Here is a 23,289-nt window from a genome sequence, read left to right on the forward strand (position 1 = left end):
CGACCGTGACTACTCTGACAACTGAACACTGGCCAGACTTTTTTTACATTCTGTTGCGATCCTTGAAACCGTTTTATGTGCGACGTGGCTGTCTGAATGCAAAACAACGCAGGCAAGTAAGAAAACAGCAACACATTTAAATACACACTCTCAGGCTCCTCTTCCTTGGCCGAAGGATCAACAGCAAAAAGGCACAAAGAGAGACACATATTTCTCCTTTGGTTAACTTAAGAGTTAAAGAATCTTATCATAGGCCACATGGGCTGCATGCACTCCAGAATCAAAAGTGTGTGTTTCCAATTGATGGGGCTCCACAGCGCAGCGCGGAGCCTGTAATTAACTCTGAGAGAATGCGATGACGAAACAGAAGCTGCAAACTTCAAAAGACAAACCGGGAGCTTTTTCCCAGGAGTTCAAAGACATCATGGAAGTGGGCACTCTGTTTCATGGGGCTGTTAAATCATTGTGAAGTTGTGATTTCCATCTGCTGGAATCAAACTTTACAATACTAACAGCAGTAAATTAAAAAAGCTTCCAATAAAGGAAGAATCCATTCAGCTGGGTGGGTTTTATAGGAGGCGGAAGGCACTTTCATTACCGCCTTTATGAAACCGACAGCAACCCTGGAACACAGAAACCGCTCCTTCATTTAGCCAGGACTGTTAGCTGCCACGTGCGATAAATGTTTACTATGTCGTTAAGGCCTTTTCCCAAATGACCTCAGATACAGCCAAGGCCTTACAGAGAGGTGTGTGTATGGGAGCGGGCAGGGGGGGCTCCAGCAGAGGGGAACACAAAATGACATACAATGCAGGGATCATGCACCCATTTGGTAATATTTTTCAATTTCTTCTGCATATGACACTCATGCCGCATTCACCCCCGTGGCTACATCACAGCAGCCTCCAGCTATCAGCTGTTTCAGGCAATCACGGCAGGAGAAAGGGGGGGGGGGCTGTGATCAGGCCATTCCCGAGGATCAATAGTCTCTGCAGGGGTATTATTAGAGGGGCCCTGCAGATAATCACAGGTTCTGTTCGGAAATAGTCATTCCCTATAATGAACACCATTAAGCATCTGAATTATTTAGACCTGAAAATGGAGCTCCTGGTTCAGATCAGTTCAAACAGCCGTATACGCCAAATCACAACCAAGAACACAAATAAACGGAGCAGTGAGATATTAGCAACTCTACAACCTTCTGGTGATCCAGTGGGAGCTTTAAAGAGGGATGTAAATGTTTGCAGAAAGATTTACACCTCAACATGACCGCCTGCTAAAGACGCTGATTTGATCTGTCCGTCAATGCAGACATTTAACTCCTTGGGGGGGGGGGGGGTCATTCATTAATTGAACAGGAAAAAAAGGGTGCTGCTGAGACAAACAGATTCAGAAAGGGTGAAAGGATACAGAGAAGCAGATGTTGTTTCTTTGATAAATGGATTCTGACAGCAAACCTTTTTCGAGAAGACAGAATCAAAAGAGAGGGGAGTAGAAGCAGGAGAGCATCTTCGGTATTTAAAAGCCTTCATTCAGCCTTGAGCTGGGCTTTGTGGCTGCACAGAAGTCTTATAGCTCCGGACAGGACTGAACTAGACTGCAGCTGCAGGCGATGAATACACCAGCTACTGCTACATGCTAAAACCTCTGATCAGTTCACATCAGAAGTATCTTTTTCCCCCTGTGGATGGCGTCATCTGTATTCATACGTCAGATCTGATCACGTAATTTTCATTTGTGCCATTTCCTTTCAAGTAACAGCCACATGCCTTAAGATAAATTCAGATTCTTCTCTCTTCGGTAGACCGTACAGAGCAATTATCCCATCTCACAATAATCTATAATCCTGCATCCTCATTGGTGGGGGGCCGAATGCTCCACTTTTACTTTCTTAACCCCACATAAAACACACTTCCTGATTTTAACTCCCACTTCGAGAACTTTGCACACCACAGTCATGGGAAGATAACACACGTTGGGGAAAAGCAGCAGAAACCAACACAACACCTTACGATAGAAACTAGCCACAACAATGCAGACATTTTGACTCAGTAGGCCTCCTTTAATGACGGACCCACACAGCAGTATGGGAGGAGGAAATTTTAAAAAAAAACAAGGGAAATAGAGAAGCTCACAGACTTCATAATCAGTTGTATACTGACGTCAGGCAGCTGGGTAATTTTAAAGCCAAGCTTACGCTGGACATTCGAGTCTCTGCAACCCGTTTAAGATATAATAATTCTGTGTAATTCTTGTGTTTCAGTCTCCCCTAATATTGAACAAGTATTTAAGAGCCTAAGAACAACTGAGTGATTATGTAGCCTGGGCGATATTTGAAAAGGACGACATTTTAGAGTTGAAAAACCCTTAATCAAGATCATAGCTTATCGCCGCCAACTTTAAAGTCTCACAAAGGACCCACAAAGTGTAAAAAGTTGCTGAAGAACTTTACAAAAAGAGTACCATCCACACTAATAACAGCTGAGCAACAGTAACACATCCCTCCTCTCTGCGCTATCAAGGCTGAAGACTTTTTCTCATTCTTTTTCAGGATGATTCACAAAAGAATACATTGAATGCATGTTTTTAAAGTGTTTAGCTGATCAATGAAACATCAAACCATATTGTTTCTGTATGTACAGCCCTTCATAAAGTTGCTCTTTGGGAGCTAAACAGTGTGTGGATCTTTCTCTTTTTTTCTGCAGTGTATACTTGTTTTGTCCTTGCACCTGTATGAAGTTTGCTTGGATGTGCGCCTAGTCTTTTTTTACGGTATTTCAGAGGAAATTTTGTAAATACGTCCTGATGGTTCAGCCAATGAAAAGCAAAGATTGATAATATAAAGTAAGAAGTCCCAGTCAAAGACTATACTCACGCTGTAGTGCTGTCGCCAAGTTCAAATTGAGTTTAATAATGCCCATTCAGATTGCAGCAAATCAAAGAGCCATTTTCGCCTTACTTTTATTGTCAGTTCAGCCATCTCTGTAGTTAAAGGCAACGATTTAAGTATCCAATTTATTATTCATGTCTTAAAGAAAACCCCACCTCTTTCATTTAATGTATTTCCATTTCAGTGTTTTAACATTTCGCTCTTTTATGCTTGGCGTTTCATTTTTACTGTGATTTCCTCTCCTCTGCTGCAGGCTCTACATGCTCAGGTTTACTGCTGCTGCTGCTGATTGAAGCAGCCAGCAGGGTGGACAAGTCAGGAATGGAAAGACATTAAACACCTTCAGAAACATGTTCGTTGATTGGATGCTGGTGACTCTGGTAGAGGTCAGGTAATCTAATACCTCTGTTCTGGTTCAGATATTCTATTGCACTGAAGGCATCTTCATCGACACACACAGACACACAGACACACACACACACACACACAGACACACACACACACACACACACACGCACACAGGCACGCACGCACGCGCACACGCACGCACGCACGCACACATCACTACAGCCCCGTAATTAAACTGGGTAATGGTAACAGTGCGCGTTACGTCACATTAACAGAAACATTCTCCTGTCCTGTGTCCCACAGATAATGAATACATGTTTGAGAGAGAAACACAATTAAATGAAACGATGAGTCAGTGAATACATTAGTAGTATCATTAAAAATCAATTTTATATGTTGTTTAACCAAGAGAAAGTCATATTTGATTCGGCTCTGAGTGCAGCTTTTCAAATGCAAAGATTTGTTGTTGTTCTGAGCATTTTAAATCTAATGCTAATAGATTTCATTGTAGGAAAAAAAAATGTTAAAATGTTATGAATGAAATTCATTCTTTGCTAATAATAAATGTTGAAGGTTTAAGTGACAGTAAAATAATATTTAGTAGTAATTAATTGAATCATCCTCGAGGTGGGTGACACTGGTTCAGATCCGACATGCGGCTCCTTTCCTGCATGTCCTCTCTCTCTATCTCCCTATTTTCTGACTCTATCCCCTTTCCTCTCAATAAAGATATACAACTGTACAACTACACAAGAACAACTAAGAAGTTGCAACTCACTTAGTGAACACAGTTCGTAATATTTTAATTTAAAAAAAGAAAATGAAATGGTGTATTCAAAAGCTCCAATTCAATTTTCTGTTCTAAAAAGGAAAGACAAACATGTAACATAAAACATGACACCGTTCATGAACTTTTTTTCTTCGTTTACGTTTGTCAACAACAAAAACAACATGCTGGTGTCTATCCAAACAAAACATGTCCACACAACATTTGGTGAGTTTCACTGTGTGCTCCTTGAATCCGGATGAGCCGGTTCTGATACGCTGCTTAGTCATTTTACCATCAGTTTGAGCACTTTGTGAGCTTGTTCTTGAACCTCTGAGCTCATTTACTCAACACTTCCTCTGATGATCATTTTTGCACATTTAGTGGCAGAAACATCATATACCCAGCGTTTCAACAGCAACATCATTAGTTAACTGTATTGACTCCAATATGCACACTCAACCTATTTCGTTGGCCGTGTATTCCTAAAGCTGATCAAATGCTACTTCTGCAAGTGATTGCTTTGTTGCAAAGCAGGAGGGAGAGAAAAGAGAAGTAAACAGGAAAAAAAACCAAAAAAAAAAACCGCAGAGAGCAGAGTAATACGAGAGAAGGGCGAACAAAGAGAGAGAGGTAAAGAATCAAATGTGGGGTAGAGGCAACAATCTAAGAAGGCCTCTGGGGTTTGCGTCTGCTTTACACTCCAGCAGCGTCTCTGCTCGCTCTGAATGCTCATCCCAAGAGATCGCCCAAACGCGGCTATTACGCACATATAGCAGGTCACTCACGCTGCTTCTTCAACACCAAAGTTTCCCCATTAATTCCTATTACTCTCTTAAACTCACCCACCAAAGTCTGTGAGCTTCAAGGGGAACTTTCAGAGAACAACAGCCTTCCAACAGACGTCAGAGAGTAATGCAAGCTCAAAATGAACTAGGCTGAGATAACTTCTGCTTTTTTTTTCTTGGGAGAAGACGTTCCTGCTGAATTAACTACTTAAAACTACAGACACTTCCTTTAATGAAAGTTTTCTTTAAAATGAAATTCTTTAATATGCTCACTGAAAACATCTGAAACAAGTGGAGTGATTCAGCAGACTGCAGGGCAAGTGAAGAACTGCTCACAAACGACACACAAATTAATATTTCACTTCCTCCCATTCCTTCTAAGACATTCACAAAGACCAATCCCACACTGAGAGCCAAAATGGAGAATGATTACCCAATTTATTCACATTACTCTGTAGAAATTAAGTGAAATCTTTTTTGGGGGGGGAGGGGGGGGGGGGGGGGCTGAGTGGTCTGCACAAGTCAAGGCCATAAGTTGGGTCAACCCATATCAAAAAAAAAAGAGTCTGGATCAATTTTACATTTCTCGTGCATGTGAATAGGTGTGTGTGTGTAAAGCCTTTCTAGCACACACTCACTGTTAATGCCCCCTAATCACATAGATTGACACCGACCTAATAAAACAAATCTCAAGAGGCTTCTTGATTAATGAAGGTTACACAGATGAAATTAAAAAACATAATAGTCAATATTCAGCACAAACTCTCGCTTTCAATCCAATTGCTCACCTCCGTAAAAAAGGTAACAAAGCAAACAACAGAAATAATTCAGCAAAGACAAAAGGATTCTAAAAATGAAATGGGGGTATGTTCTCTTGCATCGTCATCATTAATACATTCAGTGGTTGACAGTGAGAAACAACTTGAGCCTAAGCAGAGGCAAAAAAAAAAAAAAGGAAAAGAAAATGCTACTGAGCCAGAGAGGAAAAACAATCAACCTCCAATCACAGCCATCATCTTGTTTACAGTCATGATCCATTTAACCTATTAGCTCTCAGCTGTGCTTCACAATTACAAACAGTGCAATAATCACACGGGGACAACCAGACAGAACACATTGGAGTGAGTCATTAATCAGCCAGAAATGGCAAATTCTTCTCTTTTTGCTGCAGTTTAAGGGAAGTCTAAAAAAAAACCCACAGATGTTCCTGCTCATCAGAAACTTCTGAACGCTGCTTTTTAAAAATAGGACATTACCACTATGCTCTGGGATTTATTTTTGGGCTGCGCACGAGCCAAAAGTGGGCTATGGATTACTCATGTTTTTGATGATCAAGCACACGGCACTACAGTAGGAGGCGTCTTTTGAAACTCTCTGCAACTGTCTGCGCCCGTCTCCCCCTTGTGTTTTCCTTTTTCGTGAGGCTCTCTCCAGCTCCAAGCTAAGCACAGGCTAATGGGTGAGCAGTTTCTATGCACGGATCATATTTCATTAAGTCTTAGGCTTGATGACCTCGTCCTCCGGTGCATTTGGCAACTGGAGTTCATTGGACACATCAGGAAATCAACATTGCAGCACTGAAAATGCCGTGTCATAAAAAGCCGCTGACTTTGAACTCAGCTGCAGAGACTCAAATATTAGATCACAGCATCGTCTGTGGCCGTCAAGCTGTCACGGTCCACCCGTCTGCAAAAGACAGCCTAATAACCAGGGCGTCCATATCCACTCTTACAACTGTTAGACACTGACAAGAGTTAAGACAAGAAAATGAGTGTTGTGCCACCGTGCTGGAAACACTGTTGTACTTGCGGGACAAACATTGAGTATGTAATCACAAAAACAACATCTTACTGTACCCAAAGGACGCAGACTTCCATTTACGGCAGGGAACGACTCGTCTGTGGCCCGCAGACACCAATCTCCCGGGATTCTCTGGAACTTCCACAGGTAGAGAGGCATGTCTCCTACAGAAGGACAAACAGTGTTACAATAAAAACCCATTTTCAGACTGTTGGCATAGAGGGGGCAGGTGTCAAATAAAAATGTATGTCTTGTGTGAATATTCTGTATTAAAGTCAAAGTCAAGGATCCCCTAGAGGAATTTCTCTGGGGTGGGGTGGGGGGGGGAGTATATCTCAGTACTGTATCATATTTCTGTTTGATCACAAATAGAGCACAGCTGATGAAACTTACATTTAGTATCGTAACCATCCTCTAGTGTCTGCTAAGTTTAAATGGAATATTAAATCAAAGTATCCTCAATGAGAATTGTTTCAAAGTATGAAAAAAAATCTCACACACACAAATAAAGATTCATTTATGTGTTCTTTGTCCCACAGCATTACATTCAACTCATAAGCAGTTGTTTCCTAAACTGTTAACAGCTTCTACGAAGACAATAAGGTGAAGTCTGTTCTGCAACCTTGCAAGGACATTTGAAATTGTTGAGATATAACAATTTTTACATGACGTGCTGTATAGATGACACACCAGATAATGTTTAAAATTCAGCATGTTTGAAGTAGTGTCAGCAAATTGAAGTTAAATTCTAACCTTGAATACTTCAAATTAAGCATTTCTCTTTCACTTCCAACGATATTTACAGTACCAACCCTTTTATTATTTTAGTACTTGTGCAAGTCGGTGTGTGTGGTATAGCAGTTGTGACCTCTACTGATCACTGCTCCAACACTTCATCTGGGAACAGAGACAAATCTCGTTCATCTCTTGTTTGTGAAGGGTTTCACAGAGCACTGCCAACTCTGGGCTGGTTGTCTCAGACAATCTGGGACATTTCTTAGGCTGACACCTAACACATGTCGTCTCTCTCGGGGGGGGGGGGGATATGGTCTTCATATACAAAGAGTAACATCTGGCTCGGTCACAAAAAGCCATCAAAAGTAAAACACAACCAGTAAAACACAACCAACATCCAAAAAAGCATTTAGTAAGAATTGAATCCCTCCAAAGAGTTGCAGATGTGCACACTGATGCTATGTGTGAATAATCCTCTGAGTAATCTCGATGGCTAATTGAGTCATGGCTGCTGCCATTTGCTTCTGTTTCGGCATTATGAATTATTAATCTAAAAATGCTAATGTCTCTGCTCAGGCTGAGTTTGGAGCTGTGAACCATTGCAATATTCTGAATTGTTCTTCCTTTGCTCACCAGTTAGAAACTCTGAAAACTCTGCAGTCTAACATGTAGATCTTGTTCAAGACCACTTTCATTTCATTAACAATGTTCTACATACATGCTGTGTTTTCTTTCATTCCTGTGGAGAGAACTGTTTTCAGAACAGTGCCTGATTAAGAGCTGAAATCCACTTTGCAAACTAGAAAGGAGTCGGACTCACACAAGGGCAAAGACGGCAGCGGGCTCAGTTTCCTACAATATATCCAAGTAGAGCATCTAACTCCATGGCAACAAGGGACAGCTAGGGAGTCGAGGAAGACGATACGTTTGTGTGATCCCTGCAGAGAGAGCCTGCTGAGGGTGAGAGGCAGCACCAGAAACACAGCTCTGCCACCTCTCGTCCCTGCAGATAAATATAAGATCCAGCTGTCCTGACATGTTGTGTCGCTGTGCTGGGGTTACGACCGGCTCTTCTTTCCTTTTTTTTTTGGTTCGATTTCTGTTTGAATTAAGAACAGCTCAGTCCACACACATTGTTTGGTCTCCGAACAGTGTCCTGCCTGCAGATTTAAAACAGCTGCTACATTACTATGTCAGTGAACGCTTCATTTGTAACGAGAAAAAGAAGCTGCAACAGTGCAGTGCCTTTGCTTCTATTTTAAAATGCAATGTTTTACACAAAATACGACAACTTTGCTATAATGAATCTTTAAATGAACTGGTAACACTTTGTTTACTGGTGTTGTTTTGACCTCCACAACAGCCCAGCAAAGCTCTTTTGTCTTCATTGTCTTCTCTACAATGAAGGGGAGGTTTATAATCCCTGTCTCTCTGTTTCTCCAAAATCCTCTGAGGAGAATTACAGGGGAATAAAAACCACAGACCCCGCAGAGGCTCTCCAGAATACCTCCAGTCACCCACCACTGAAATTCTCTGACAAGCTTTTTGGCCTTCATACACTAAACATGCTCATAAAGACAGACAGAATGTGCACCGCTCAGCAGCCTGTCTGTAGGACTGTTGGGTGATCATTATTTTTTCGTCATGAAAAGGATTTTTCATACCTGAATTTCCTTAATGACCAATACCAGACAGAACTAAAAAGAACTGCTCTACACTGTAGTACCCTGGATGTTAGAATAGCACTATCATGTTTGTGTTGCCTGGCAAAGATAATGTATGACAGGACACTTTCTTTTATTATGTAGTTTGACAGTCAGCCATATAGAAAAAGGACACAATAAACTCAATAAACTTCTAGCTGTGCCATTGAATGTTTTTGCTCCTTTTGTTAACCAGTACAGTATGATTAGAGAGGACGAGGTCTCAGCAGATAATTCAGCTACCATTTAAATCTTAGGAATGACAACCAGTAAAGGAATCCTAACCTAACAACCAGAAGAAAGCCTACAAACAAGCTCAGATAATGTTAGCAGCAGCTCGGCCTGCAGCCCCCTCGGGATATCCCTCTACCAAAAGCATCGGAGAAACTCTCATTTCTAATCAACACTGCATGAATTAATGTAGCTCTGACTAACGTTACATTCTACAACTGTACCGTTGTTGTTTTCTTAAGAGACATCATAAGCAAATGGATATCAGTCATGTTTTGCTGCTCTGAAACTTACTGGTGGCAGGCAGCCCTAGTACATGTACGGTGGCAGAACAGCGCAGCTTTCTGTGTGGACTTATGTTCTGAAGTATCATAGAAGAAAGGATAATCAATGATAAAAGTTGATCTTATCCTGGGTTAATTAATTAAAGAATCAGATGGCTGCAAGGACTGGAAAGGATCTGATGTGCCCCCCACCAATTAGAGCATACATGGATGACGTGACACTGGTGACTATGACAGAGCCAAGTACAAAAAGGTTACTTGAGAGTTAGAATCAGAATCTTAATTGGTCTAAGATGACGATAAGGCCTCGGTAAATCTAGAAGCATCTCAGTGTCCAGGGGGATGAGAATTGAGAGGAAGTTTTTTTTTTTTGCAAATGAGGAAGAAATTTCATCCATAAGGGAAAAGTCAGAGAAGAGCTTGGGTAGGTGGTATAACGTGGACATGACAGGTAACAGATAGAACAACTTTGGAAAGATGTGGCAGCAGGCATAGGAAGGATAGATACATGTGTTTAGGCGTTATCAATGTTTTTTTCTTTAAATACTGGTAAAAGTGTTAAAAAACCTAAAGAAACACATGTAAACGAGTATAAATATAAAGGAGCACAAGTGGATTATTATTATTTTTTTACAAACTGTTCAGCAGCGCTCATCCTGCTCCTTCTTAGCTCTCATTGAGATAAAGGCTTTTGTCGTGTTCTAGTGTGGCTTTATGAATGACTGTGGTACCAAAGTGCAGCGAGGAGCAGGAGAACATCGATTCATCAGACGTTCAGTGAAGAACAATCAGACAGATAGAAGCAGGTCAGGGAGGCTGCTGAGCGCTGCCTGGCTATCTCAGCCGGGTTCTAATCACATCTGAATGAAGCCATCCATCGTGATTACAGAACAGCAGACCAATTAAACACCGCCAAGTTGTTACGCCTCTTTCATTAGCCGTACAGTGTGTATGAGAATAATCCTCCAATCAAATACAGGGCCAATCTCCTTCACTCCACGCACACACCAACACACACACACACTATTAAACACTCGAACCTCTTCTAATCAGTACGACGCAATCCACTGGGAGCAGACTTATTTATTGATAGCCTGTGCCAAGTTCACTGGCTTTTCTATTATTAATGTTAATGAAACCTACCAAGCCATGTAACACACTCAATTTTAAACAGCCAGGTTCACTTGTGTCATAGTGTGGTGCATTAACAGGCTGAGAGATGTAAGCGACTGTGAGTGTGCTGTGTGTTGTCAGCTCGACTACATTGGCAGCACAGAGCCAATATGCAACGTGGGACTGATGGAGGAAGTCAAAAGAAACAGTCACAGCCAATCAAATCCAGAGCTGTTTCATTGAAACGAGATCACACCGAATAACTACACTGAGATACGTATGATACATCCATATGGGAAGTGTGAGACAGATTAGCAAAAGAAGTGTTCACCGAGGCTCTCCTGGTCTACTGTCCACATGGAGGAGTGTGATGGAGCTCAGTACTTACACTATGGGGAATTTATGCTTTAACATGTTAGTCCTATACCAAGAAAATATCAATCAATGTTTAACTGTAAAGCGCCAATTCATTTTTTTAATTTTTTTTTATCTTAAGCCACTTTACAAAAGAGCAGGTAAAAGACCTAACGCTTTGTTTAATCATCTACAAAGAGGCAACATTATTCCACCATAAGAACAGTAGCCTACTAATCAACACTTAGCAAAGGCACAGGAAGGAGACAACTTCCTTTAAGAGGCAAAACCTCAAGCAGAACCAGATTCATGATGAACAGCCATCTGCTGAAACTGTGCTGGGCTTGGAAAATGAAGCTGCAATGTCATTAATATTGGTAGAAGTATGTGTAGTATTAACAAACAGCTAAGTATAATAAAAAATAAAAAAAAAACAATAAGTCTGATATTAGTGTTGGCAAATGCTTTGATGATGGAACAGGGAGGACAGATTATCTTCAATAGAGGTTAAAGTTGAGCAGCTCTAAGATAATAGATGTCCGGCTGATATTAATAGTTGCAGCTATTACAGCTACTGTCAAGTTTTGTAATTTGTATAATTCATTTGTGCAGCCTTTCCTTTCCGATAAATACATATCTTTCTTAGATCATATGACTGCCCAAACTGATAGAAAATATGTCTGATGAGATATTTCTTTAGTTGAACTGCTCTCAGGCTGTTCATTGATTTGAAGAGCTGAGCAGGAGTCACGTTTGCATCCAACACGTGTATGCAGCTGCCAACAAGTCACATGATCTTAAAACCGGCTGGCAGATCTGTACATGTTAAGACGAAATATTATAAAGAAGCAGCACAATAGAAGGCTTGGCATGCCAACACTTCACATTAATGAAGGGAGGAGCTGTGGCCAAAATTCACAACCAGGAACGGCATCCAGGATTCAGCTGAACATTTGTTCCAACAACATCAGGCATCATTCTTGTTGGGGGGGGGGGGGGGGGGGGGGGGGGAATTGTTTGCGTCAATGTTTTAACTACTTTGTTATTTAGATTCATCCATCAGTAGATGAAGGGGCTCTGAGATACGCAACAATAAACATGTTAACCACATATCTAAAGGACACTTCTGTCGGGACAGAGATACAGTGATGATATGATCAAAGATGACAGAAAGAAATATCAATTATTCTTAATCTTCTTTTTTTGCATGGTACTTAACACTATATCAGTTTCAGCCAAACTATAGAGCTGAAGTACAATTTCAAAATGTATTTTTTTTAAACGAGATCATGTTTTCTTTACATTTTTTCAGCTTTTTTTTATTCACCCATCTCAATGAGTGCTGAGATCTGTGGAGGAAGGCTGATGCCAGAGATGATGGAAGTGAAACAGAGGATCAGGTTACAGTATTTGTACCTCCAGGTAGATGTTTTTCACAGTAAACAAGGCATCCATTTTTATTATGCTGTCTAAATATTTACAGAGCTGTGTGCTTGAACCTGAAAAAACCTGCCACGGTAAAAAAAAAAACACCATATGATTATCCTTATTAAATATAGCTTGTTTATTATTCCAGATATATCACTCTTTTTTCAGAAGCACTTTGAACCCAAGGCAAATATGTGTAACAGAAAATAATCTTAAACTTCTAAACTTTTGAATTAAATTCATTATTGCAGACTGCATATATTTTTGTTTAAACTGTTCTACCAGGGCTTTTTCTTTTCTTTGGAACATTGTAGTCGGAGGGGATGCTTCTGAGTGGCAGACACACTTCACATGCACGTCTCCCGCTCTAACGGACACTTTTACTGTGAAAGTCTAAAGACAAAGACTGGCACACATCTCCCGGCTGTGCCCCTCTGGATTTGCTTGAAATTTGTAATGGGGCATTTGGAGCAGAAGAAAAGCGGCTTGAAGAAGCCCAGACAGTCAAGCACTGTAGGAGAGAAACAGACATGGCCTGGAAAATTTTGACTAAAGCACAGGACAGGCTCCACTACGCTCAGCTCACCTAGAAACAGACGGGTCCTTAATACACAGAGGCAGAGGAAGAGGCTGTTTGGATCCCACAGTGAAGCATCCCTAAAGAGAGGAGCTGCAGATAAAGAGTGTGTTTACCGGCAAGAGAAGCCCATTTACTCTCTACATGTGAGCCATATTTCTAGACAGTGCTCACAGCAGTGATGGATTCACATTACAGTTTAAATCAGCCCACATCTTTACTCTGCAGAGACACCCCTACAAATCTCCAGCCACTAAAGTACAGCAAGCGAACAAGCCAACAACAGGGGAATGGGACTTTGTGCTGCACTTGACATAAAATCTCATCATTTTCTGCTCACTGTAATATCCACAAACATCATAAAGCACCATATCATGCCCGTCTCAATGCTTCAGACAGAGGCAAAAAACACTTATTCCGGCTATAGCTCCATGTTTCTGCTTTATACGTTATATACTGGAATAAACTTAAATCAAAAGACATACATAACATGTCTTCATGAAAGTGCCGGGTGAAGTGCCTTCAAAAGAAAGGAAGATTTAGAAGTGTGTAAAGAGAATATAGTGGGGGGGGGGGGGACAGGAAAATGTGCAGTGAAGGTTTGGAGTACATTGTTTTAAAGTTGTACAGTTGGACGTACCTGACCATCCTGTGAGAGTCAAAGTCAGCCCTGAAACACAGGAAAAAAAAAAAAGGTAGGTAGAAACAAGAGTGCTGCAGTGTGAAAGTAAAGCAGATAATGACATGCAGAGTCACAAAACGCCTCGCTGACCACCATCACTTGATTCAGCATTACAGCAGCCAGGTTTAGAGAACTGGCAGACAGGGTGGTGCTTTGACTAGATCAATCTGGCGTCCTAAGAAATGGTCACACTTTCAACTGCAGCTGCAACATGAGTGTAATATACCAGTGAGGTTGCTGAAAATGTCACATACTGTAATGGCACTGTGGTGTCAATTAGAAATACAGCATAGTGTTTGAACTGCAGGACCCAAAGCTTTTAGTTTGTACTTCATGTTGAAGAACTGAATGGTAATTTTGAGGCGTTGTTGATTGTATAAAAGTTTATATCCCATAATAAAACAGAGTTAATAAAAATCAGGAAACATCCCGTGGTCTGAAACATTACTCTTGAAAATGCCTTTTTCTTAGACAACATCAAATTAAAATCACAGAGGTTTAATTACCAAAATTAATCTAAGTTCCCTTTTACTAATTCAGTTTTAGAGTCACAGACTGTATAAATCACACACTGCACTATGTAGAGCTTACACCATTTTGTAGTGTTGTGAAATTCTGAGTGAGCATCATCATGTACACACACAGTATATGTTGGAGTCATTGTGCACAATGCATTGTGAAAGTAGTGTACAAACAAGCGTCACGAACCAAGCAATAGCAGCTGAATTGCAGTTCAAAGCTTTGACGAGCGGAACGTGACGTTTGACCTCCTCTCATTGATGGCAGACAGACGAGAGGAGTGACGAGTGTGAACACGGTCACACAAGAAAAGTGAATATTTGGGGGAATTTAAAAAAAAAATTAGAAGGATGTTCAACCAGGAAACATTAGTTTTCTACTGATGATGACAACACGATAAGACGAGAACTATAAGAACACGTAAATGAGATGTGGTGTGAAGATATGTGTTATTATTTATTGAAGAATCAGTACTTTATATGTATTTATTACTTTGAATTGTTTTATTGAAAAGGGATCAGTATTATATTAGTTATCAGTGAAGTTCATACTGTTGATCCCTGACTGGTGTTAAGACGCATGTTTAAGTTGTGCGTCAACAATGATGTCATTGATGGAGAGAGATGAGAGTAGTGTTCAAAAAGTGTTTTCTTTTACACCGAACGAGTGCACTATGTAGTCCACTACAGAGAACTCCCTATGTAGGCAGTAGGAGAAGGAGTGTGTGATTTCAGACACAACCAATTTAAGATGAGTCAAAGATAAGTAAGAGTTCTTCTTCAGCTTGAAAACTCTCCTGCTTGAATCATTGGTATAAAACACGACCAAATGTAAATACCTGGTACAAGAGAAGCCTGTGTACATATAAACAAAATTAGAACATTCACCTACGACTCCCAGAGGTGCAAATCTGCAAGAACGATACAATTTATGAAACTCAAATTTCTAGTTCATTACATTTAGAGCTGTATATACCATGCAAACCATGACCAACACACCTTAGAAAGGACAAGACACTTGAATGGTCAACAATGTCATTCATTCTGTAAATAATTGTATTCATATATAAAGGTACTATTGCATGCAGGTAAGAACCGAGTTGTTTCAAGTAACATCATTCATGTAATTATTAACAGCTGTGCTTTTGTTTGAATGAAATGTCAAATCTGCCAACTTAGAAAAAGAACTATTACTAACCCTGACAGTTATGGAGTTGATTTCATACAGTTTGGTTTGAGACTTTGGTATGTATAAATATTTTGCAGCCGTACGTCTTTCTCCAAGTGTTCTAACAATGACTTTCTTTTCTCCATGCATAACGTCTTTCTGTTACTCAGTCTGTAGTCTCCATTTTGGTCATGAAATTTCATAGGTACTTTGAGAAATACATGCGGTAAATGGCAAACAGAAAATATACTCTTTTACCGCAGAAATAAAATGTAGCCTGGTCAGTGAACCACAGCATTAAGGGGGCAATAAATTGACTGCTGGGATGCATGGGGGAAGATTTATGAACTCATTTCACATAGAAAACAATAAGGCATTCATGGTTAAATTCCAGTAGCGACTGACATTACGGTACCATAAGGAAGTGTAGCTGTAGAGGGGATTCTTAGAAAAGGTTGTACTGTTCACTTTTTGTGGAGTTTCCTTGGAGAAATAACGATGCTGATTCTACTTCAATAGCTGCTCACCTCTTCCTTCCTGCTGAACCCCTTCTATTACTTAAACATCTGCTTCAGATGGTCTGCTATATCGGCAAAGACATCCCAGCATCCTTTAATTATTCCATAAAACACAGAGCAAGCTTGATACCACTGCTGTTTTCATTAGCGCAAACCCCATTATGAGTGTGGAATAAAGCTGGGTCAATACAAAGCAGTGAAGGGATGAGATTCATTGACACACATACCGCAGTCAAAGATCCAGTGGCAATTACTGCGGCTATCGATTGCCGTGTTTATAATGCATCGCTGGGAGAAATATGTGAACAAAACCATATTTTACAAAGATTTTTGCTGAATTTTCTTTCTGTCATATAAACTGCTGCAACCAACCACGCAGGTTCTTACGAGCGAATCGGAGGGAGGAAGAAGTGGTCAGAACCCTGGACAGCTCCTGTGACATGCAGAAAAACCACAACAACATAATTCTTCAAATGCTACACATGCTGCTACTACTACTACTACTTCTCTCTCCATACTTCTTCCTCCATTACTACCACTGGACCCTAAGAAGAATAGCTGAGCTCTCGGGTACAGCTGATGGGGATCCTAACAAATAAACAAATAAACAGTGCTACTCCTACTTCATTTACAACTCTTACTACAAATGCTCCTTTTTATCAGTTGTTGCACAACTCTGAATTTGCACAGCTCTGGATTGGCACAGTTCTCTAGAACGTTACTGAACATTTACAACTTTCATCACTGTTTTTGCAGATTTACATCTCTTACCTCAAGCTTGTTCTTATTTTTTAAATATTTTTAGGGCTTATATATTTTGTATCTATATGTGTGTGTGTGTATATATATATATATATATTATATTGTTTTATTTGCTTTGATAACCTGCTGCTGTAACACCACAATTTCTCAGTTTGGGATCAATCAGGTAAATCTATCTATCTATCCATCCATCCATCCACCAAACATCAATCTCCTACTCTTATGTACTCTTACTAGTACTCCTACAACTCCTCCTTCCTCTACTCCTATAACTACATGTACTGTACTACTACACCACTACTTCCATATTGTAAGCACTACTTACATTACACCTCTACATCTCCTACTTCTACACACATTTTAAGATAACTACTACTACTCCTCCACAAACGATCCTTATCCATGTCGTGCCTGATATTGTAGTACTTTCTGTGAGCCTCTCAACCATTTGGTGCATTTACACAGTGTGAGGAGGAGTCATCAATCATTATCATTCAAGCTGAACTTCACCACTTCGTGCCCTCAATTTAGGAGCCACTGGCTTGTTAAGTTAAAGCTGCAACAGAAGCGCACTTAACTTTTATTATTTTCTCCTTGTCATGAAATTGTAATGCCTTCATACTGCAATTTGCCCGACTTTCCTCTTAGAGAGAGAGCAGAGGAACACTGGGAGTTGTGCTGATATCTGATTTGAGGTATTGCTACACTAATGATGTAACTTTGGTACAGACAAAGAGAAATTGCCCTTTCGGAATGTGGACAAACAAAACAGGTACATTGATTTGTGATAACTTCATTTCACTTGCAGTCTAGACAAAAAGAAAAATATTGACTGCCAGTTCTGCTCAATTTGTTTCTTGCAGTCTGGACAAAAGCTTTATTTGACTATGAAGTGAAAGAATTCCACATTTTATGACCTCACCTTAGCAGTAGATCTTAAATAGAAAGCAAGTTAATCAGTTTTTCTTCTGCACTGAAACACAGGCTACTGAGGTTAATTCAGGTGCATTCGCAAAGACGTTTCAATAATGCATGAAACGCCAAATCCCACGGGAGGTTTCATTCCACAGGACGGCCTCCACAAGCAGGGAGACTGGTTTCTCCCACGGTGGCCTATGCAAAGAGAAGTGAAATCTCTGGTGGCAGAATTAAGACATCACCCCATCTGATACTTTAATTTAAGCTAACACTGCTGTCTCTATTGTCATGTCACAGTCTTTAACCTGTCCTTTAACTCAGTGCAGCTATGCTTGTGTGTGTTTCCTGCAAGTGTGTGTGTGTGTGTGTGTGTGTGTGTGTGTGTGTGTGTGTGTGTGTGTGTGTGTGTGTGTGTGTGTGTGTGTGTGTGTGTGTGTGTGTGTGTGTGTGTGTGTGTGTGGTATAGCCTACACGTCTGCCCTTTTTTTCCCTTTGGCTCAGAGTGTAGCAACAAGGAGGACAGTCTGTTTCCTGTTGTGATGGAGGATATGGACAGAGGGCACAGCCCAGCGAGAAAAAAAAAATGCTGACTCAGTTTATCAATCTAGCTTTCTGCAAGAGTAAGTGCAACTGGACACGACTGAAGAAATGCACAAGTCTGCTCATTTAATCTTTGCTCCCTGCCTAGATTTTTTCACAAACTGTATAGGCCACACAGCTCCAAAGATCCAAACATCTAACTCTCCTTGTTGTGTTTTTAGCTCTAAAAAGATAAATCAATTCCTGTACTTTCAAATACAGTACCACCGTGTATCATAAAGTCTTCTTGGGCACTATTCCCCAAAGACGTTTTTTTTTTTTTTCCCCGAGCCTCTTTCCAAAAAGCACTGCTCAATGTAATTACAAACCCATTATTTGCTTTTTTTTTATGCTGTAACATATTGAGTAGGGTTAAGTATTGAAGAAAAGCCTTCCAGCACTTCATCTCTTCGCCACTCTTATTACACCTTTAGGAAAAAGAAACAGAGTGTGAGGCATTGAAGAAAATGGCTATTTCCTCCAGAAGAAATTCAGAGGTAATTAGAAGGTGGTCCAAGGTGTGTGATTGATGGCATGTTTTCAAGTGTTTAAAGGTATGTGTACTTGAGATTACACTCCATGAAAAGCCTTACAGTATTGTATTCTTCTTTTCTCATTTGGCTCCCGTTCTCCCATTTTTTTTCTAAACCCATCCCTCAACTTAAAGAATCAGGACATGCACCCCTAACTTCATCTTCAAACATGCTTGAGGAAGCCAACAGCAGGAATTCCATTATGAACTTCACAGAGTCCTTAACTGAACCGCTTAGACCGGAGTTATTCCCCAAGTTACCCCAACAGTTATTGGCTTTGCTGAATACTGTGTCATTCTAATGAAACCGTGACAGCCGTGAAATGCTGCAAGCTTTAGTGAGGGAAAAATACACCCCTTCAAGCTGTGAGGAAAAAGAGTGACTTACATCTGAAGTAACACCGAATTAACAAAACTTTTTTCCAGAAAAGAGAATATCACTTTTGCAATGTTGTGGTCTCCATTCAATGACTTGAACCTGTGCTCGGCTGAACCAGATCATTCACACTGACAGGCTCCTTACAGGGGCACTGAGAAGCTTGACATTCTTGTATGTTATTTCCCAGTTAATGTTAGTATTTTATAAGAGGACTTTTCCTTAGAGAGAAATCTGCACTCTAGATGAAGCATGCTGCAGCGTTTCTCAGTTTCATGTTGATTTTTTCTCTTCCTTGTCCAATATAAGTTGCATGCACGGTTGCATGGTTTCGGCCTTTTTCTCAGTCCAGTGAATAAATGAAGGGCATTCATCACGGGTTCAGCCCTCAAAGCGCTACATACTTGTGGCGTTCCTATTACTGAGATCTAAATGATCTGTATTAATCAGCGACTAATTACAGGCAGAAATGTGTCTGGCTAAGCAGATCTAATGAGTCAGTCCAGTCCTCTGTAGTGGTTTGCTTCTCCTGCTGCTGTCAAATTATGTTTCTCTAAGGAGCTGCTGGTGTGTGACCCCCACAGGCTGTCTGCCCCTTCATAAATGGAGGGTTACAGTACTTTAAACACACATTTACACACATTGCTGAAAGCTGCTACAAAAACAGTCCACCTCCTTCCTTCTCTCGCTTTCATTTTTCACCATCTACCGACCTGACATTGCTCTTATAGTCAATATTATTCAGAGAAAATGACAAAGAGCATGAAGTGCAGCGGCAGAGGTGCTGGTTCTGTTAAACTTGATGTACTGTCTCTGTCACTCGTCAGTGTTGTTGTCAAGCTGGGAGCGGTGCCTTTATTGATGAGCCTTTGGAAGACAAGTCATCCGTCTTAGAGCTCACGGATCTGAAATATAATGATAAAGTTTTGGCGGAGATCTAAAAACAAGGTGAAGTTCTTTCTTGCCAATGCCTCACTAGGAATGTAAAGCTTTATTGTACGCAGCCTTCGTGTTTCAAATGTATAGTTTGACATTTAAGACGAGTCCAGTTTAATCAAATCTGACAGAAATATACAAGATCTCTGACAGGCCTTTTTGCATAAAAGGTGGAGTGCCCTTTTCCTCCAACCCTGATTCTCCTAAGCACCTGACCGAGCAAAGACGGAGCTGGATAAAAAGCAAATCTCACTTTCACCCTGGCTGCATTCCTGAACATATTGCATGGATTTAGATCAGCCCTCTGAATCTCCAGGGTTACTCGAAACACAAGCAGAAGCACACACCAGCAGCCAGAGTGGAAACACACAGATTAGAGTTCAACACCTTTGAGCAGACGCAATGGAAAGAACTGACACTCTCTGCCTATTAATAGTAGACAGTGATATCAAATATGTTTAAAAAATAATAATAAAAAAACACAAATCCGCACAAAAACTACAGAGGTGTTGTTTTGAGCTACTAATACATATATTGTTTACATGACTCCAAACTACTTCCAACTGAATTTTCAGCCAGAATGTCGGTTGTCACAGGCGCAGCCATGTGTAAGGAGTACATGTTTGACATCTAGCTGATAACTAAAAAGATGCGTTAGCAGGAGCTCCTCATCTGTGTTTAGCTGTTGACTCAGCCTCCACCTCGTCAGGGGTCCACACACTCACAAACACACACACACACACACACACACGTACAGCGTTCCCACTTGGCAGACAACCAGTGGCAGCCTTTCAAACAGCTCTCCACAGGTACGAGGCTACAAATTGCCTTCGATTCAGCTGCTGCATCAGCTGGTTTTGACAGCTGTGAGACGGATAATTGGTTCAACTGTGAAGAAGATATAGAATGAACAAGAGACTGTACTTTAGCCTCTGCAAGTGTGCTACTTTAGTGTTGATCACATTCTGGAGGGATGAAAGAGGGCAAAAAAACATCTGAAGGCTTAGCTAGCTTGAAGCTAAAGGGTGGAAACTTAATACTAAGTGCATCAGGTTGCAAAGCACATACCGTATAAGAGAAAGACTATTTATTCCCAACGAACATAACAATGAAGAGTTTTTTGCTTTTAATGTGCTTTAAAATGTCTCAATTGTTTTGTATTTTTTACAAAGTAATTTATAACAGTCCCAATAACACTCTGGGCGGGCTGAGGCAGGTGAAGGTATCGCCTAGCCTCCTCCACCTATAGAGCATGAAACCAGCTAGCTTTACTTAATAACCTTGAAAATAGAGGGAAATAGTTGGCCTAGCTTTGTCAAAGGGTAACCTAATCTGCTGATTCTGATCCGATTTTTGAGTCACACGACTGACATGAACACAATTGCGAGTCCTTTGACGTGTACAGGGGGGCAAGACATGACGGCCCACTCTGCTGTGAGCCATGAGTCCCATCAGCGCCTTGACTACGCCGCCGTTCGCTCCCACTCTATTCAAGGATTTTGTTTCCATAACAGTCTGTTTTTGGAGAGTGCGCCAATTGTTAATGGGTGTCAATGGGTTGTTGTGACGTGCATTGTAAAAGTGCTTTCTGTAGTCAGAAGACTAGAACAGCGCTATACAAGCTCAAGTCCACTTAAGATTTACCATTTAATGGGTAGGACCCTAACCTGCAAACATATATTCATAAGAGCAGTCACAAACGGGGACCAGTACCTATAAAAAAAAAAGAAGCTCAAACTAGCGTTCAAAACACCACAGGGTATCTTTCAGTTCATTTAGGTGCAAACCAGAATGAAGAGCATGTAAATTCAATATGTTGGCTTCACAGTGTAAGCAGATAGAGGCTTTAGTTAAATCTATACATGTTTAGTAAAACACCCTATGTTAACAAAGATATGTTTTTATCTGCAGATAGAACCCAAGGGGACACAAAGGTCAACTTTCAGATTTCAGATGTTTCTTCGTACAAATTCAGAATGTATGGGTTTTGAAAAAGATGACTAAAAAAAGCAGATTCTTCTGAACATGCAAACAAATTGTAATCATTCAGCAGTGTTAGCCTAGCAAATGTCACAGCATTTAAAAGCAGGACCTTGCTCTTTTGCTCTTTAAAAGTTAAATCAAACAGAGGCGGCAGTGTAGAGTAGTTCAGTTTGGTGATCGAAACCCAATCTGGTTGCTTGACTCTCACTCTGCTGGGCCCTTTCTCCTTGGCGTGGCCTTTCCCTGTATCTAAAAAAGCCAACAGTATGCATTAAAGCCATCATTAGCTGTTCTTGCAGGGCAACCAGCTACATCAAAGGACACAGTCCAACCTTTACTCTGTCCTAATAGACCTGATTAAGGGAACCTGAGGTCAGCAGTTACCTGGCTTCCTGTAGCCACACAGAGAAACAAGGAGGAACAGTCCATTTCAGAGGAAAGCAGCCTGAAGTTGACTTTGAATGCAAGTTGAAAACAGTCGTTGGCCGATGGTGGAGATTTATAGGTGGGTTTGAATGCAAATCATCCCTGCGTAGACATTAATCTAGCAGGGGTATTTCATTAGAGGGGGCTTAGCTGGAGAGATGGAGTTCATGTGCTCGTAAATTCAGTTTGGCACACTGATTGTTCAGCAGATCCATGGGTAAATGAGTGGATGCCGGCAGCCACAAGCCTTCTCCATCATGCTATTATTTCTTCCTGAGGGGTCCAAAAACACATGCTAAAGCTGATACACTGGCTTGGGATGACCCATTTTTGAACTTGCCAATCTGCAGTCTTCAGGCTCCATCCAGGGGACTCAGCAAAGGCAGCTGAGGTTTTCTAAGGCTGCAAATTACAATACAAGAAGCCAAGACACAGTCACTGCCACTAAAACAGAAGTCATTATATAAACCACCAGGGAGTTCAGAGAGAGAATAAGGGGAAAGCTAAAATCAAGAACCTAAAAGTGCCTCCTCTGATTGACAGGATTACAAACTCACCAGAGATGTAACCCTACAGTGTACTGTGTAAAAGACTACATCTGTTTGTTATTAAATAATAATTTATACTGAAACCCCGATAATATAAACTAATGTACAGGAAATAACAATGTGTGACCCTATGTAAAATCACAATGCATTTTAAATTTTCAGTGCAAGCTGTCAACTCATTATTTTAAATAAAAGAGACGTGTTTATTTCAGAGTTTAGACCTGATGCCTGATCGGTTCAAACAAACTCTCAAATTTAAAGTTGATGAGTGCACCGACAAGAAAAAGCAACAAATCCTCATAACGCTACCATCAAATGTTTATCGT

At 40.7% G+C, this 23,289-nt stretch overlaps 1 protein-coding gene across 3 annotated transcripts in view; it reads right to left on the minus strand.

Annotated features, from left to right (window-relative positions):
• LOC109981015 (IQ motif and SEC7 domain-containing protein 1) overlaps positions 1–23,289 on the minus strand; it is a 91,975-nt gene that overhangs the window by 61,427 nt on the left and 7,259 nt on the right. For 2 of the 3 annotated variants that reach the window (XM_065960878.1, XM_020629624.3), the window contains exons 2-3: positions 13,658–13,687; positions 6,649–6,756 (exon numbers count right to left, since the gene is read on the minus strand). In XM_065960878.1, coding sequence (XP_065816950.1) covers positions 6,649–6,756; positions 13,658–13,687 — 138 coding nt within the window. The remainder of the gene's footprint in view (positions 1–6,648; positions 6,757–13,657; positions 13,688–23,289) is intronic. The other variant, XM_065960879.1, reaches the window with a different exon arrangement.

This window comes from Labrus bergylta, chromosome 12, assembly GCF_963930695.1.
Source record: "Labrus bergylta chromosome 12, fLabBer1.1, whole genome shotgun sequence".
Classification (NCBI taxonomy): Eukaryota; Metazoa; Chordata; class Actinopteri; order Labriformes; family Labridae; genus Labrus; species Labrus bergylta.